This window comes from Meleagris gallopavo, chromosome 7 (genome assembly GCF_000146605.3).
Source record: "Meleagris gallopavo isolate NT-WF06-2002-E0010 breed Aviagen turkey brand Nicholas breeding stock chromosome 7, Turkey_5.1, whole genome shotgun sequence".
Classification (NCBI taxonomy): Eukaryota; Metazoa; Chordata; class Aves; order Galliformes; family Phasianidae; genus Meleagris; species Meleagris gallopavo.
The window spans coordinates 17,562,458-17,580,834 of NC_015017.2; the positions used below are offsets into that span (position 1 = coordinate 17,562,458).

The 18,377-nt window shown below is 57.8% G+C and overlaps 1 protein-coding gene across 1 annotated transcript in view; it reads left to right on the forward strand.

The window, feature by feature from the left end:
- Positions 1–5,079: 5,079 nt before the first annotated feature.
- Positions 5,080–18,377, forward strand: part of TNS1 (tensin 1) — a 32,899-nt gene continuing 19,601 nt past the window's right edge. Inside the window, 14 exon segments of the mRNA XM_019617111.2 lie at positions 5,080–5,118; positions 6,437–6,478; positions 7,678–7,727; positions 7,933–8,104; positions 8,425–8,475; positions 8,906–9,028; positions 9,203–9,267; positions 9,373–9,456; positions 9,540–9,652; positions 10,249–10,309; positions 11,496–11,571; positions 11,680–11,809; positions 12,451–12,516; positions 13,020–13,181. Coding sequence (XP_019472656.1) covers positions 7,937–8,104; positions 8,425–8,475; positions 8,906–9,028; positions 9,203–9,267; positions 9,373–9,456; positions 9,540–9,652; positions 10,249–10,309; positions 11,496–11,571; positions 11,680–11,809; positions 12,451–12,516; positions 13,020–13,181 — 1,099 coding nt within the window. The 5' untranslated portion in view covers positions 5,080–5,118; positions 6,437–6,478; positions 7,678–7,727; positions 7,933–7,936.

An 18,377-nucleotide genomic window follows, 5' to 3' on the forward strand; every position in this document is an offset into this window, starting at 1 on the left:
CGTCCCCCCCCTTTGGGTCCTTGCAGAGCGTGCTGAGTGCCAGCAGCCCCCGTGCATCCCATGCACTCTGCCTGCAGCAGGGGCACTCTCAGGGGAAGTGAGCCCCAAAAGTCCCGGCTCTGGAGCCTCGTGACAAGGACGCTGAGGTTTCTGTTAGTGTTCGCTGCTGGCCCCCACTCCAGGAAAGGCAGGGCTGGCCGTGATGCTCCATGGGGCTGCTGGCCTGCTGCCCCACTCCTCAGCGCTGCAGTCACCTCTGTTACACGTTTTTGGGCTCCAGAACCTCATTTGGGGCTGCCCCACAACAAGCTGAGTACTGGCAGCTCTTTCTGTGCCCTGGCTTGGTTTGGAGGCTGCTGGAGCAGAGCTGAGGGGTTTACATGGTGTTGTCCTCCTGCTTTTGCTGTGCCAACCTGGTGCACCATGTCCCTGTGGCACCCTGTGCTGGTGGCATCTGACCCCTGTGCCCATCTGCACTGCTTGGCTCCGGTGACACATGCTGGGGGCTGTGGGTGCCAAAGGAGGGGCTAGTTTTGAGAACTGGCAGTATGGGGCAGCCCTCAGCCTGCAGTGGGACAGAGATCTCTGCCATCACGATGCAGGGTAATGCAGGGCTCTCACGCAGCCCACTTGGGGACCCAGATGCTGACTGGACCCATGCGAGGATCTATGCAGGGACTGATCCTGCAGTGGGATCCTTGCTCTAGTCAGTCCTGTGTGAGTATGAGGGACCTGACCAATCCCATAGGAAAGTCCATATATTGACCAATCCCATGTGGGAATCTCTGTATTGACTGTGGGAATCCATCTGTTGGCCAGTCCCACATGAGAACCCATGCACAGCCCAATCCCAACAAAGCCCCCTGCCCCCAACCAGCCTTGGGTGACCTTGCTCCCAGCTAATCCCCATGGCCATTCTGGGGAAGGTGGGGAACATGGGGTCCCCCTCGCCCTGTTGGATAGAGCTGTCATGGGGCTGGAGACAACAGGGACCCTGTTACAAAGGCCCCAGCCCCATTCCTGCTCTTCTTAGAGCTTCCTCCAGCAGCCAGGAGCACGCTGGGAGCGGGTCCCTATATTAGAGTGATGGGTGTCCCTATGCCCAGGGATGGCAGTGCCTGCAGGTGTTGCAGTGCCTGTTGGTGACAGCTGGGCAGGGACAGCAGCCATGGACAGGCTTTGGGGACGCAGCCGAGCAGGCGCTGGCCTCAGGGCCGGAGCGGCGCTGGGAACGTTGCCTTTTTAGGTGCTGGAGCACAGCACATCTCTGCTCGTGGCCAGCCCCGTGCTGAGCCCAGCACCCGCGGGAGGAGGCAGAACAGGACCAGCCCCACTCTGGGGCATGCGGATGTTCCTCTGCTCTACTCTGATCCAAAAAAAACACTTTTCATCCCAAACAGATCCAGAGATGCTGGCTTTCTCCCCTTCCCCAATTCCAACCTCTGCAACCTCTGGGCCAATGGCTCAAACCCCTGGGAGCCAGGAGCAGCCCTTATTTGGGTTGAAATCAAGTCTATTTTGGTGCTGCAGATTCAATTGAAACCAGCCGGAGCCCGAGGCCCCTCAGTTACCCCATGCATCGCCTTCCTGACTCAGTTCCCCTGCACTGGGGCTGCCGGCCTGACGAGTGACATGCCACCAGGAGCCCTGGGGCTGTCACCCTCCTTGACCCCACTGCTGGAACACCAGGGTGGAATCCATCCCAGTTGGGTCTATCACCATGGGGCGGCTGCACAGCATCCCTCCGCTTTCCCTTACATGGTGCCCTCGAGTTTGCTGTGGTGCCAGAGGCCGGGGACTTTTGCCGTGAGCGTGTTTATGGGGCCGGCACTCAGAGGTGTTTGTTGGAAACAGCAGCAAGGAGGTGCTGGAAAGGGAATGGTGCTGAGGCGCGAGGCAGGGAGCACGTCCCCAGTGTGAGCTTAACCAGGCACCCACATGTCATCAGAGTGGCTGGCTTGTGCAACGTGGTGACTCTGTGTGCAGTGCAGGAAATCACTGCTGTCTCCAGGGGAAGGATGCTGCTGGGGTCCCCGTGCAGGGCAGGACTCTAGTTATGGGGCGACTGCAGTGGGATGCTTGGAGGTTCACCCCACACCAAACGTGGAGGAGCTCCTGGTGACGGGAGGAGAACATCCCCTGACTCACAAACCACTGGTACCTCTTGCACAACACAGCCACGAGGATGGGGTGCTGCCCAGCCCATGGCCTCTACCCTGCTCTGGGAGCGCCTGACATGGGTGCAGCCAGGCTATGGGGTCAGGCACATGGCGAGGCTGGCGGAAGCGGGAAGGGGATGCTCAGGGGGAAGCCTGGGAGCAGCAAGACCTCTGTGCTCCAGCGTCCGCCTGCCTCCTGACTCACCCCAGCTGCCGCCAAAGCTCTCCCGGGGCTGCTGACACGTCCAACCCTCAGCAAAGGGAGGGGAACCTGCAAAGCTGCCATAACAGGGTGCTGCCCCCAGTCCTGGGACCCTGTGCAGACAGCTCAGTGCTTTGCCCAATGCAGGGTGGGGCTGGCAGGGGGAGCGCAGCTGGAAGTGTGCCATCCTCCTGCCTGGGACTTGTTGCATAAACAGGAGATTAATGGGAACTGTGAGGGACGCGTGGTGCAGAGCTGGGTTTGGCCACAGGAGCACGTGGTGGGACCAAGGAGTGGCATGGAGATGGTGACTGTGTGCATCAATCACTTTCGGTGCCACCGAGCCACCCAACCTTGGGAGGTGATGCACAGCTGGGATGTGCAGTGACGCGTGGCATTGAGTGCAAGGAGACAGCTGGGGTGACGTGGAATCTCCACTCAGCTGCCTCTGGTGCCACCCCAGTACCGTCCTGTGGGACAGTGACCAAGTCACTGAGTCACTGTCCTCTTCGGCATCTTCCTGCCCACTGCCAAGCTGTGATGGATACTGCATCTCTGGGTATAGGGGCTGTCCTCACTGCAGTCTCAGTGTGGGGCTTTGCTCATCCCTGCAGTGCGTGCCAGCTTTCGGTGATCCTGGCACCGCAAGGGTCAGCACCGGCCCGGATATCGGACGGCTTGGGGATGTTTATCAGAGCTCCTGGGGAAGGGAAAAACAAAAACCACCACCCAAAGGAAGGGATATGCGTCAGCGATGGGCCCGGGCGACCCACCGGCAGCCGGAAGGGATGAGGGCCAGCACTCACCCAGCCCTGTAAGCAGCAGCGCTGCACCCTCAGTGCCTTCAGCCTGGCTGGGGGAGCCCCCGCAATCTCCCAGCCCACCCCATGCTGAGCCAGACTGCTCCCTCCAAGGAGGTTTGTGAGGCGTTGGGGGGAGCCCCATGGGGATGCTGCGGCTGCGGCAGGACCTGGAGGAGGAGGAGGGAGAGGAAGGCTGTGGGAAGGAGGTGTGTGCCGATGGCCATGCAGGACACGGGGACAGGGCTGTGGCATCCTGAGGGTGTGGAGTTGTGTAGGTGTGGCAGTGGGAGATGGTTGGATGTAGAGAGCGCAGTGGTGCTCTGCGCGCAACCCCATACGAGACGTTAGAGTCCACATGGGCTGTGTTGGAAGCTTGGGCTGTGTGCATTTTGCTGCCCAGCCTTCACCTGGGTGGAGATGGCTGGGTCCTTGTGAGGACCTTTGGGGGGCCTGCGACTTGGGGGGCGTGGGGGGCTGAGGGTGGGCAGCCGCCCCGCTGTGCCTCGTTCCTCACATTCCTGGGCAGGGCTGCCGGGTGGAGGGGTCGTGGCGGCGCGAGCTGTGCGGCAGGAATGCAAACACCGGCACGGGGAGAAGAAAGGCGGCTGTGTCTGCTGCGGTCGGGCAGAACTGTCCAGGGGCTGCGTGGGACCCCCCACCTTTCTATGGGGGACATAGGGGATGGCGGTGGCCCTGTCACTTGCGTGGTCTGCAACGTCTCTCTCCATCTTCCTGGGGTGCTCCCATGTGCCTGCATCAGGAGCTCAGTGTCCCAAGGAAGGGCTAACCTTATACTAGACATCACAGAATTAGGGCAGGGAGGTCCCACCCCAGCCACCCCACTTTATTCCATTCTGCAGCTAAAAACTTCCAGATGCAGAAGGCAGAGGCTGGGTGGGCAGTGTCCTACCTGCCCTCTGTCCCACAGTCGGGGGTCTGCCCCATCCCCGGCCTCAGGAACTAGGGGGCTGGGCTGTGGGGGGACCCTATGTGAGCATCCCTAGGGGGACGTGGGGTACAGCGCGGCCCTGTGCCGGCCCCGTCCGTGGCCGCTTTGCTGCCGGAGAACATTCCAGGGAGGCTGGCGTGGGGCCAGCGCCGCGGGGCAGGGAAAGGGGCCTTTTATGGAAGCGTTTCTGCATTAGAATAAAATCATAATAATAATGCGCAGGGGAAGGGAGCAGGAGGAGGAGGAGGAACCCCTGAACAAAACACAGAGGCGGGACAGGAATGCTCTGGCGGCTGGAGGCTCTCCACCATTGGGATGGGGTGGGATACGGCTGTTGGGAGTGGGATGTTTGGGGGCAAAATCCCCATTTTCTGGTCCACTGCCAGGGAGATGCTGAGCGGGGTGCGAGAGGTCTCCACGCCACAGTGGCGGGATATTGCTGAGCATGTCTCTGCCTGGCACGGGGTGACTTGTAAGGGGTCCCAGTCTGAGGATGCTTTTTGGGGTGGAGGGGATGAGGTGCTCTGAATTGCATTCTCCTACCACCGCTATCATCCCCAGGCCCCCCCAGCCTGCAGTGCTGTTCCTGTGGCCCCGTGGGCACCACCACCAACCCAGCACTGCCTCTGTCGTTGCAGCATGCTGCTGCTGGGGTGCACGCAAAACCCAAGGTTAATTGCCAGTAATTGCCGCTGGTAATTAAGGTAACAATAGCCGAGCTGTTCAGCTGGCGTCTGCAGAAGTACTCAGAGAAGGCTGGGCTGGGTTTTGTGCCAGGTGCTCCTGGCATCAGCCTTACGCTACCCACCTGGGGCTGAGAGTGATCATCTGGGGTTGTCCACCTGGGTCTGGGATTGCCCACCAGGGTTGGAGCGTGCTCAGCTCTGTGCTCTGAGCAGGGGATGTTGCTCCTTTCCTGTACCTGGTGCTGCAGGGACTAATGGGTGCCTCTCTGCTCCCTTGCAGGCTGCTACCCCATGTTCGCCTGCTGTCAACTATGAGCTGGTAAGTGACGACTCTGTGGCGAGCTGTCTCACCCTCGGCTGTCAGAGGGACAGCAGTGGGACGTGACCATCCCAGGCTCTGGTGTCCTTCCTCCTGGCTTGGAGCGAGGTGGTTTTTTGCACGCCGGAGATAGCTGTAGCAGATGTGTCTTTGGCTATGGGCTCCCAAAGCCAAGTGTGAGCGTCCCCAGCTATTGTCACCCCCTGCTTTTTGTCCCTGCGGAGGATATTTAGTGAGCAGCCAGATGTGCGTGGGTCTGGAGAGCTGCTGGGGTGACAGGAGCCCTTCTCACAGGGCATGGGAAGCGTGGGGTGTGGTGGCAGTACAGGGCTGCAGCCGTAGCATGGTACTGGGTGCTGTGCTGTGTGATCCCAGCTGGGCACAGTGGGTGCTCATCTCAGTTCCTGCCAGCTCACGAGGGCAGCACATGAGCCCCACTATAGTTATCTGCCCTGGGCTTAATCTCTGCCCACGCTGCTGCAGGCTCTTATCGCTGGCAAAAATGTGTTGGCTTCGAGCTGGGACCGTTACTGTGGCTTTGGGAGGAAATTGAAAGGGTTTTGCCCTATCGCCTGTGTTGGAAATGGCAGTGCCCCCCTGCTTGGAGCAACTGTGGCAGGAGGGCACAGCCTGGTGCTGGCTTCCCCTTTGTCTCCAGGTCCCAGGGCTGAGATCCCCGTGTGCCACCTAACTGGCTATCCTTAGGCAATGACTCTGTCCCCTGCCTCTCTACTTGGGGTCACGAGACCCTCCCCCAGTCCACAGGCCCTTCTCAGAGCTCTCCAGAGGCTGCCATCAGTGACATCTCACTGAAATCATTCTTCCCTGAGCATCCCCTGCTTGGGACCCTGGCCATCCTGCTGTGGCACTGCGTTTATCTCGGGGAGCAGTGCCTGGAGGTGGGGCTCCACTGTTGTTTACCCACTGCACCACAGCCCTGGTTTTGGGGCACAGCTGAAGCTGGGGGCTGCTTTTCTTGGAAATGACCTCCCTGCTGCAGATGGGGTGAGGATGGGATGGGATGGGAGTGGGTGGTGCTATGGGGGATGCAGGGGTGATACAGGAGGTCAGTGGCCCCCAGTGGGGCTCTGCATTGCTCTGGTGCTGTACTTGGGTTTCGAGGGATTCCTCGCTTTTAGGAAGAACAGACACGTGGAGGAAAGGAAGGAAGCGGCATCATGGAGCATTTCCTAGGAAGGACCAGAAATAGCCAGGGGGAACTGATGACCCCAGCTGCCCCTCTGCACGTGTGCATGTGCCTCTCAACCTCTCTCTCCTTCTCTTTCTCTCCTTTTTCTCACTCTCACCCCTCCCACAGCCGTCCCCAGGGCAGAGCATCACCAAGCAGGTGGACACCCTGGTAAGTGCCATGTGCTGGCAGAGGCTGCTCTTCACCTTGAGACCTTACTGGGCTTTACTTGTGCCTATACCACAGCCAAAAGCCTGCTCTTTATCCCATGACCCCCCTTTGCTGCTGGACCCCCATTCCAGGGTCATGCTGATGCCTAAGGTGATGAGCAGAGGCCTTGGAGTGGAGGCTTTTGCTGCAAAGCCGGCTTTCCTGTCCATAGAGCTAGGGATCTGCTTTTTAATCTGTGGACATGAAATTGCTAAGGCAGTGTAGACAAATGCCCTGCCAAAGTCAACGCAGACGGCTTCCCCCTGCTCACCCGCCTCTGCACACACCAGGGCTGGAAATGTCCAGTGAAGAGTCAGGAACCCCCTTTGTTGCTTTGTTTCTTTTGGTGAATTTCTCAGTGTTTCTGCATCCTTCCCTGTGGCTGAGGTCACTGTGCCAGCAGCTGGAGGCTGGAAGGGCCTATGACTTTTGGATGATGCCAAGAGCATGGGGACGTGCTGAGGTGACACAGGGTGGGAGGCAGGTTTGGATGGGGACCTGAGGCCCCCACTCCGGGGGGGGTTTCTGCAGCATCTTTTCTACTCTTTGGGGTTGGTGGCACCTCCTGCAGCCCCATGGTGCTCTACTGGTTGTTGAGGTTTGGATCCTTCCTAGGAATCAAAATGCACCACCCGTGCTAGATGAATCTTTAAAGGACTCCTCCTTATTAGTAGGAGATCCTAAAACTAATGAGGTGTGAGTGTATTTTCCCTTAGTGGTTTTTTTGGAAACCTTGCTTTGTTTTTTGGCTGAGGTCACAAAGTCACCCAACAAACCGACTGCAGATGAAATTTTTGAGGCTGGAGAACATGCATAAATAGAAGTTTCCTGCTTGGAGAGCTCAAACATTTCCTCCCAGCTTTTGGCTTGGCCAAAGCAAACGGCAGTGCCTGGCCCCATGAGCCTCCTGTGGGCTGCAGACCTGCCCTGTCCTGTGGCCAGGTGTTATGGGGCTGCCATCGTGCTGTCCCCAAGTTTGTGTGCGCTAGGGGCTGCTTGTGTCAGTGTGGGGACATGGTGCCACCAGGATGCTCATTGGATGTGATTTGGTGACAGTGTGTCAGGGATGGATGCTCCAAGCGCCACTGCACTTGGTGACCTATGGCTGTTGTGACTCCAGAGCCATGGCAGTAACTTGTTTTCCTTCTCTTGTTCTTTAGGACGCCACAAGGTCCCCCAGAGGCGGGCAGGCACACCGCAAAACAGCCAGGTAGAGCCCAACATCTGCACCATGGGGGTGGGGACCTGCAGGCAGTGGTACCTGGGAGCAGGGGAAAGCCTTAGGGTAGCCCTATACCTGCATTCCCAAGCATCTCGGCCTGTGTTGCTTTACCTAGATGACCGTGGTGGTGGGCAGGGTCACCATGTCCCCTGCTTGGTGCCTTATCCTGATGGCAGTCTTCTTCCTTGCTCAGGAGCATGAGTGTGACAGCGGCCATGGAGAGCAGCTGTGAGCTGGACCTGGTGTACATCACGGAGCGCATCATCGCTGTCTCCTACCCCAGCACAGCTGAGGAGCAGAGCTTCCGCAGCAACCTCCGCGAGGTGGCCCACATGCTGAAGTCCAAGCATGGGGACAACTATGTGGTGAGAGGAGCTGACAGCCTGACTATGGGGCTGGGATGCTGTTAGGGAATGGATGCCACATCTCACCTCTGGTCAGTCTTCACCCTGATGCGCTGAGCTGGAGAGTGAGGATCTTTGCACTGACACAGATGGTTTTTCCTTTCTTGGAGGTTTCCGGCCCCTTTTGGACCCCATGGGAATTTTTGGCCTGTGGCAGGTCCTTACTGGGGTTAATGTGTTTGGGGAAGTGGTTATCTGGGGAGGCTTGAGGGTGAAGAAGAGGTTGGGGTGGCATTGGGAAATAAGACATCTCCTCACACTTTCTTTCCTCTTCCCCAAAGCTTTTCAATCTGTCGGAGCGAAGACATGACATCAGCAAACTTCACCCCAAGGTGGGTCACAGCAGGGAGCAGAGGGTTTTGAGGCTGGGGCAGGGCAGCGGGAACAGCTCCTGAGTGCAAGCTCCCAGGGCAGGAACGGTCACCCTCCTGCCTCACCAAGCAGCTGGAGGGGCAGGGAAGGGAAAGCCCAGGAAAGAGCACCAGGACTTCCCCCACCAGCCCAAGTTGGCAACTCTTGGAGTGATCCCTCGTTTCCCCTGGAGAACTATCTCCATCCCTGGGAATGTGGGGTCCCCTGAGCAGCTGAGATGGGTGTTGGGGAGCTGGGATATGGGGACCCAACACTCCCAAGATCAGGACAGGGTCTTGGCAGCAGGAGAGTTGGTGGAGAGCCTGAAAGAGGCATCAACTGTGCACCGCAGAGGCAGAAGTGATGTGGTTTTGACTCTTGATTGTCCCCTGCTCCCCATTCTTTGCCCAGGTGCTGGATTTTGGATGGCCTGACCTGCACACACCAGCACTGGAGAAGATCTGCAGCATTTGCAAAGCTATGGACACGTGGCTGAACGCGGCGGCTCACAATGTGGTGGTGCTGCACAACAAGGTGGGCTGGACCCTGCAGGGTGACTGCAGGGATTGAGCTGAACAAGCTGAGAGGTGTAGGGAACCTGGTGTTTGGTGGCTCATTGTGCAGATTGGGGTGTGTGCTGTAAGATTTGGGAGTGTGGGGTGCTGATGGGCACTGTCACCCCTGTGATATCCTTTCTGTTACCTGCAGGGGAACCGAGGCCGCCTGGGGGTAGTCGTGGCTGCCTACATGCACTACAGCAATATCTCAGCCAGGTGAGAGCAGTGGCACAGTCTCAGAGCTTCCCTACCTTCTGCTCAGCGCTGCAGTGTGCCGGTACCAATGCTTTTCTCCCCTTATGTAACCCTTTGTCTCCACAGTGCTGATCAGGCTCTGGACAGGTTTGCCATGAAGCGCTTCTATGAGGACAAGGTGGTGCCGGTGGGACAGCCCTCCCAGAAGAGGTGTGTTCTGGCACGTGGCCTTGGGTTTGTCCCACGGCTGGGGCTGTGGGACCTGTCCCTGAGCTGCCTGTCCACCCTTCCAGGTACATCCACTACTTCAGTGGGCTCCTCTCCGGCAGCATCAAGATGAACAACAAGCCCCTCTTCCTGCACCACGTCATCATGCACGGCATCCCCAACTTTGAATCGAAAGGCGGTAGGTGTCCCTGAGCCTTTGCTCCTTGTTCTCCAAGGGGGTTACTTTACACAATACCCTGGGCAATTTGAATGCTTTCTATCCTTTTCCTCTCTAGAACTGTTCTCTTCTCTTTAGTAGGGTGCTACCCTGCAGGAATGCACTCTGGGGTTGCTCCCCCTTAGAGCTGGATACTGATCAGCAGTAAGGCTTTTCTGATGGCTTTTTGGAGAATGGCACCAGACTGGATTTTGGGCAGGGGAGGCAGTACCTATTGGATGCTAGTGCCTGCTGGGGCAGTTGGAGGAGATGCTATACTCAGAGCCCATTAGGCTCCATCTCACCTCCACCCCTAGCCTCACATGTGTCCTATAGGACCCAGTTGGGCTCTGGGGGTTCCCACACTGCTCCCAGCCCTGTGCAGTCAGGAGCATCCTTTTCTGCCCATCCCAGATGTTGCCCGCTGCTGGAGGCCTCACCAGTGCGGGCTGGCTGGGGTGGGAGTGGCTGTTTGCCTTGGCTCTGTCCCTGTTTGGATTTCTACCCCGTGACTAATCCCTGCCCCTCCACCCTGCCGGCTAACAACGTGCCTTCTCTCCCTCATTGATGTCTTTCAGGTTGTCGGCCCTTCCTGAAGATCTACCAGGCCATGCAGCCCGTCTACACATCGGGGATCTAGTAACTATCTCTGCATGCTGGGCAGCGTGCTCCCCTTTCTGTCCAGCTGGGGAGGGGGCTTGCAAGTTGGAGGGGGGAGATGTTTCAGGGCCAAATCTCCAGTGATCCCAGTGCTTGGTCGTCTTTGATTCCTGCCAGCTGCGAAAAAAGGGACTCCCTACTTCCTTGGAGGGAGGAACTGGCCATACTGGCCTGGCCCCTTCTGCTGGAGGGCTGTAGTGACTCTGAGCATCAGCAGAGGGAGCCTGGAACTGTGCAGAGCCTGGGGCTGGGGACACCTCACCATCCCCTGGGGGCAGAGGCGGTTCTCCTGCCTCTGGCCAGAGACATGCTCTTCCTCCTAGGGCTGCTCCTTTCCAGTAAAACCTATCTCTATGCTGCAGCATGATGTGAGGCTCTTCTCTAGTAATGGTTCTCCCTCCCTATAAGAATCCTGTAGGGCTGATGCCCTGCCAGCAACCCCGCTGGGGGGCACATGGGTACAGAGCATATTGCAAGAAGGTGGCTGTGAAGAGCATCTTCCTCAGAGCCTGCAGAATAGTCTCCCTCTCCTCCTCCCCCAGAATAGTTTTCCACTTTTTAACCTCCACACTATTTGTCCCAATACCATTTTGCTGATGCTACCACATGGAGCTGGGTTTGTGTCCCCATTCCCAGCCCCAGGGCCCCTGGGAGCAGTCAAAGAAGCTAATTTCTCCAGCTGCCTGGATGCTCTGCGGGGGCCGCATCCCATGTGGATCCCCCAGCTCCCGGCCCCACACCCAGCCTTCAGATGGGCCCCTTTAAGGGGAACAGAGCTTTGGGGTATTCCCATCCCACCCCCTGAACCAGGAACTCCCATCCCCACCATCCTTCTATCCCCGTTAGCTGAGATTTACTGCCATCCCAGCCTCGCCTTTCAGCTTTTAATAGACTGTTTATGGGATGCCGGTAATAAACTCCAGGTTTATCTTGCCTGTGAAATCCAACTCCCTTCTTCCCGCGTCCCCTGTGCTTGTCCCCTACTGCTGAGTGCTGACGCCACTGCTCACAGGAAGCTCCCCGGTGCATGGCGGGGCTGCAGGCAGGAAAACTGAGGCGAGGGGAGCCCGTGCTTTGGGCCCCTGTCTGGGGGGGTTGGGTGGAAGGGGCTGGTGGAGGCTGGGTGATGTGAGAGTTCACGTACTCACACTGTCCTTCTCCACAGCAACGTGCAAGGGGACAGCCAGACAGGCATCTGCATCACCATCGAGCCGGGGCTGCTGCTCAAAGGTGATATCTTGGTAAGGAGCTCACCTCATTCCACAAGGAGAGCTGTGGATCAGTGGTCCTTGTGCCCTAAGGGCATGCTGGCAGCCTGGAGGTTCATTTAATCCCTGCTGTCCCCACAGCTCAAGTGCTACCACAAGAAGTTCCGCAGCCCGACCCGTGATGTGATCTTCCGTGTGCAGTTCCACACTTGTGCTGTGCACGACTTGGATATCGTCTTTGGCAAGGAGGACTTGGATGAGGCATTCAGAGGTAACTGTGCTATCTGATGCAGCCTCTCCCTCCTTTCTCCCAGTTTTCCACTCCTGCAGCTGTGGTGCTACTCTCACTGCCCGCGAACTATTGAGGTATGCGGCCCCCACAGACCAGAATGACCATCCCCCATCTGTCAGGCTGTGTGAGACTGGGCTTTCCTGGTGATCTAGGGAAGGGTTTGGTGGTGGGCAGCCCCTGTCCCATTCCTGACCATGGTGGAGATGAACCAGGGCCATCCTGCTCTATATGATGGGTGTGGTGCCAGGTGGGCCAGATGACAGCATCATCCCAAATTTGGATATCGTTGCCTAAGGATAATGCTTGAGCTGGCTGAGGTAGTCAGCTGGCTGGATGGTGAGGTACTGGAACAGGTTGCCTGGACAAGTTTTGAATGCCCCATCCTTGGAGGTGTTCAAGGCTAGGTTGCATGGAGCCCTGGGCAACCTGGTCTAGTGGCTGCAGCCAGCCAATGGTTGGGGAGTTGGAAGCAGATGGTCTTTAAAGTTCCCTCCAACCTAAGCCATTCTGTGATTCTGCAGAGCAGGTGCCCTGTGCTTTGTGCAGGTTTGTTGTGCTTGTCTGTGTGCTGTTGGAAGGACAGACGGTGATACCCCTTTGCTCTTCTCTCTTCCTGCCAGATGAACGCTTTCCTGAATATGGAAAGGTGGAGTTTGTGTTCTCCTACGGCCCTGAGAAGATCCAAGGTAAGGCCAGCTCAACCCACAAGGAGGATCTGCACCCCAAAAAGTACAGCCCTAGAGCAATCCTTGCCCATAGGACCATAGAATCTTTAAGGTTGGGAAAGATCTGTAAGATCAGCCAGTCAAACTGTCCACCTACTGCTAATGTTGCCTGCTAACTGTGTCACTTGGTACCATGTCTACCCTTCTGTTGAACACCTCCAGGGACAGTGCTCCACCACCTCCCTGGGCAGCCTGTTCCAATGCCCTACCACTCTTTCTGATAAGAAATTCTTCCTGATACCTAACCTGAACCTCCTCTGGCACCATTAGAGGCCATTCCCTCTGGACCTATTGCTAGTTACCTTGGAAAAGAGGCTGACCATCCATCTCTCTGTCCCAAAGCAACCCTCCCACAACCCTCCTGCCTTATCTCCCCTTTTTCCTTCCCCTGTGCCATCTCTTGGCCTCATCCCTCATGTGCCAGCTCTGTTTTCACCCCAACGGACTGTCCTTCGTCCTCCCAGGCATGGAGCACCTGGAGAACGGCCCCAGCGTCTCAGTGGACTACAACACATCCGACCCGCTCATCCGCTGGGACTCCTATGAGAACTTCAACATCCAGCGTGAGGACAGTGCCGAGGGGGCCTGGGCTGAGCCAACGCTGCCGGGGAAACACCTGGAGAAAGGTCAGAGCTGCGGGTAGCCAGCAGGGCTACGGGATGTCACCGTACCTTGGGGAGTGATGGTGCTGCTTCTTGTGGGGAGTGGGGCCAGGTTCCCTCCTCCACAGCCTTATTCCCTCCCTCGCTAGGTCTGGCTGCAGCAGGCTGGCATGGCAGCTGTAGGGCTGCGGCTGCCGGTGCCTGAGGCGGCAGTGCGAGGGGTCCTTGTTTATGGTTATTCTCGCCTTATTTGGTCAGAGAATTGCACGCCAACATTTTTGGCACACCAGGCGCAAGCAAGCGGCGGTGGCGGGGCAGGGGGGGGTGGAGGTTGGCATGGGGCGGGGGGGGACACGGGACCAGCACCGGGGTGGGATCAACCGCCGCGCTGCTGCTTTGCCACTGCTGCTCCCTGACGTCCAGCGAAGGCTCCCGGAGAAGGTGGCAGCCTGGAGGTCAGGATCGGCTGTGAACCGGTGGGTTCCCCTTCTCGCTCTGGCTCTGTTTGGGTCCATGCTGGGTGCAGAGAGGCTGCTGGGCTGGGGAGTGACCCCATGGTGGATAGCAGGGGATCCACCGGGGGTGATGCCTGTTCTGGTGCTTGCCACCTGTCTGCTTATCCTCATGGATGTGGGGGAAATTGAGGTGCAGCAAGGTCCCTGGTTGACTGAGCAAACGTCCTCATTTGGCTCTCTGGCCCAGCTGGGCTGTTCCACAACCCGCTCTGTTGGCTTTATTCATGTCCTCACCTAGCTTGGGCTGCTCTGTGGTTATCAGTGAGAGCGGGGTGCACTTGGACCCCCCCATTTCCTTCCCACTGCATGTCATTGGTTGCTGTGTTGTGGCTTGCAGCTCCGCCTGCCCTCCTGTCTCCTCCTCAAAGAGGCTTTGGGGTCGTTCTGACTCTGTAATGAGTTCCCTCCATACTTACAGCAGCTGAGAAAGCTGAGGGAGGGGATGGCTGTTATTGGAGTTCAGGTCTCCCCTGTTCAGGGTGGATGAAGGATGTTCTGCCCTTCCTGGTGGGGCCAGACTGGGTCCAGGGAGCAGCTGGTCCACTTTGGGTTTTGCAGCTTATTGGAGAGTTGCTGCAGAGAGATTGTTGGGGTACTGCACACTGGCAATGTAGATGGGGAGTGATTATTGCCTGGTTTGGTTTGGCTGAGATCATTGCCAGCGGAGTGCTGGGGCTGGTGCAGAGATGGTAGGGGGTTATTCCCAGGACCTGAATGTGTGGCTGTGGTAGTACAGAGCAGGGGGACAGAGGTTTCTGCCATGCTGGGGCAGTGTGAAGTTGTGCCAAAGGGCCATGCGTGTCCCTGACCCAGTGGATCCCGTAACCACCGTCCCTTGGACCCACTGAACCTGTATCCATCCCTGCCTCCCTCTGTACAAGTCCTGTCTCCACTGCTGGAATGGGGACTGCTGAGGCTGGGCCAAGCCCAACATCTGTACGGGGTTTGCTAAATCCCCACCTGAGTAATGCTGCTGGCCCCTGACTTGGCTGTGCTCATGTGCCTACGCTTCGCTCCCACCATGCTCGTGTCTGGGACGGTACAGTGGGGGTGTAAGCAGGCATGTTTATGGGGGGTGCCAGCAACTTGAATCAGCCCTGGCTGAAAAACATCCTGGGGTGATGCTGGTGCCTTCCTGCCTCCCTGTCCTATGCAGGGAACAGTTTAGGTATCAGTCCTGCACCTTTCCATGGTCCCAAAGTCCCTGGATTGGGCCAGTTCCACAGGTTTGTCTATATGATGGGGTGGTGTCTTGCTGGGCTCCTGCCTTGGGCCCGCTTGGACAGCTAGGGCATACGGAGCTACAGGCGAGCCGAGCTGTGTGAAGGCAGGGAGCCAGACAGGGCAGGCTGGGGCTGTTAAAGCCATCGGTGGAGCATTGAGGCTCTCCCCCCTGCGCCTGGCTCTGTCCCCTGGCTGGGCTCAGCAGGGAGGGAGCTGCTGGCTCTGCTCTCGCTTTCGCCAGCTGACTAAAGCTGAAGGAATCTGCTTCCCCCTCCCCATCCCGCCCATCTCCACTGCTCTGCACTCCGGCCGCTGCGAGGTAAGGGCTCAGCGGGTGGGTGTTGGAGGGCACGGAGGGCTGGGGCTGGATCCAGGGGCAGTTTCTCCACTTTCCTGCTGGTTATTCCCCATGGGGTAATGGCGAAGCATCCGTGGGGTGGTTGGATGGTCGAGCTGGAGCGTGGGGGTCACAGAAGGATGCAGGAGTGGTGCTCGGCGGGCAGTAGGAGCTCAGCCCCTTCTCTTTCCTCTTTAAATGGTCCTTAAACTGATGGAGTGTGTCTGGGGAGTCCTTGGTGTGCCTAGAGCTGTGGAACCAGGGGTGAAAAATCAAAAGGTGGAAAAGCAAGCAAAAAACGTGTGCAAGGATACATGGTGCACACTGGTGTTTGGGGAAACCAGGCTCTGGGTTGAGGGCTTGGGTGGAAATGCTGCTCCCATCGTCATTTGTGGAGTTATGAGAGATCTGCATTTTGGGGAGAGTGAAGAGGAGGTCGTGTCTGGCCGATGGGGCCACTGGAAGGGTTTCTGTGCCTTTTGAGCTGGGCACTTGTTTAAGAAGGAGAAACTCGCATCTCCAGCCAGAGCTTTGGGTCTGCCTCCTTAAAGCATGACGTGATGCCCAAAAGGCCACCCCCCTCCTCCCACACGGAATGTGTCACAGCTTTCTGGGGACAGGTGTGACGCGACACCAGAGCTAGGCAGGACTGGGGGTGCTCTCGAGCTGGAGGGTCCCAGGGCTGGGGCCCTCCTGCAGTGGGCGATGCTGTGGTGTGAAGGGAGCAGGCTGTCTGTCCGGCTCTTTTTGGAGAATCTGTCACTATGTCTGCAGTGCCGACGAAATGGTTAACGCAGCGCTGCGCTGGCTGCCTCTGGAGGAAGTAGTTAATATTCATAACCAGGAGCTGTCTGTCCGGCTGTCCTCCCTGCCCTCCCTCCATGGCGGCTCGCTCCTTGCTGGGTTAAACAGGGCTGGGGCTCCAGCAGCCCCCAAACGCCTCCCTGCTGCCTCTCCTCTGTGTGGTCTGGGCAGAGGGGAGGGAACCAGCACCTCCTTGCCTCCAGCCTCCTCTGTCCTTCCCTCCTCCATCCCGCCCTCTCTCCCTGCTGCTGCGCCAGGTCTGAGCCCTACGGTCCCCCCGCTGTGTTTGGGGTGCCCCTAAATTGGCCCCGGGGACACAGCGTTACGGTGGGGAATAGCTCTGTGAGAGGGAAAGCAAAGCCAAAAGGACAAACGCCAGCCCACAGCCAGTGCCGGCCATCAGCTCCTGTCGTGGACAGACGCACAGAGCCGGCTGCAGGCGCCGCTCAAGCTGCCACTGTGCCAGGTCCACTGGAAGGAGTGAAGGAAAGGGATTTTGCTGCCCACTCCTTCTCTTCGTTCAGGATCTTTTCTTCTCTGTGCCCTTTGGTAAGTCCTGTGCTTGCTTTTCTTTGAGCTGGATGGACTGGGAAAGGGGAGGGCTTAGGGTGGGGAGGATGGAATTCATGGCCATGGTGACCCCTGGCTCAGGGGCTTGGGCTACTTCTTGCCATCATATCTGGGCACGTGAAATAGACCAGAGGTGGGGAGAGGAGAGCTCTTCCCTGGTTTCTTCATCCCGTATGGTCCTGCCTGCTAGGGCAGTGGCAGCAGATGGGATGCTGCTGGGGACCGGTTTGAGGGAGGTTTGTTAGTATCCCAGCTTTGTCCTCGACACGAGTGCAGGATTTGTGTGGGAGCATGGTGCTGCGTGGGGCTCAAACCTGAGATAGGGTTCTGGGATCTGGGGTATGCGTTCTTTACCACCCACTGGGCTGAGCCCCTATCCTGATGTTACTTGCTGTGGGCTGGGTTTTCTCCCAGTCTGAGCGAGGGGGGCTGCAGGAGAAGGACCCCCAGGCTCTATGCCAGCCAGCCCTGAGCTATACCAGGAGCTGAGCTTGGGCAGACTTGCAACCTTCTGGGCTGGAGTTGTGCTGACCTTCAGGACGAAGCCTGACCTTGCCGGGAGCTGTGGCCACTTGCAAACAGAGACTTGGATTCCTGCTGCTTTGGGTATGCCAGTGTTGGCTGAAGCAGCCTGTACCCTCCTCTCTTGTTGGTTTCTGGGGGAGTTTACTTAATTTCTCCTCACAGTATGGTCCTGGAGTGCTATGGAGAGGTGGCAGGGAGCAGCAGCTTCACCTCTTGTCATCAGAGCCCAGGGGAGGCATGGGATTGAGGACAGGGTGTACAGTCTCGTGTGGGGCAGGGGGCACAGCCTTCCTCACTTGCCACTCCAGTGCAGCTCTTGGGATGGAGGTCACCAAACTGCTGTGTCCTCATCAGGCTGAAGGGTGCAAGGCAGGTGGGACAGGCACTTATAGTGAGCTGTGCCCCTTGCAGACTCTGCTTTCGAGATGTTTTGCCCAGCAGTGGGGCGGTTCCCAGCCTAATTAAAGCCTTTCCCATCTATTTTTTTCCTTTGGAGCCACGTGCATCCATTTATGTTTATTTATTCCCTTTTCCTCTCTGTTCCCTTGCCCTATTTATCCCAGCTCCCTTCGGCTCTTGCCCTATTTCTTGGGATCGGCCAGCACCCATCACTGCCATCAGACAAGGGCTGGGCGATGTCCCAGCTCCAGGCGATGTCTCAATCTCTCCGGCGTTGACGCTGCCCCTGGACACGATACTTTTTCCTTTCTTCCTCCACTGGAAGGGATTCCCTCCTTCTTTCCCCGTTTCCCTGCTGTGAGTCAAATGCTGCCGGTTCCTGGCTGCGTGGAGGAACACGAAAATTCTCATCCCTCCACACTGCGTGCCCAGAGGGAACCCTGCTGTCCCTGCTGCATTACCGCACCTTTGAGGCCAGGGGGATATTTGGGGCTCAGCTGCCTTCCTGGGTTGCCAACAGGGACCTGCAAGTGGAAAACTGATGCTGAGAGGGCTTTTCTTGGGGTTGAAACAGACTGGCTGGGTAGGTTATGTGCTGGGCATTGTGCATGGTGAGGAGGGGTCGTGGCATGGGGTGAGTGCGTCCCCATAGGCAGACGGGGATTGGCTGATGCAGCCCTGTGCCCCAGCTTAGGACTGGCTTTCGGAAGTGTTTTGCTCACAGATAGGAGTGCTCTGATTTCACACTATCGCATTAGGGCTGTCTTCCGCTCCTGAGTCAGCCGCTTGGCCCTCGGCCAGCGAAGAGTCATTTTTTCCTCCAAAAGAAAGTGTTTAATGCTGCTC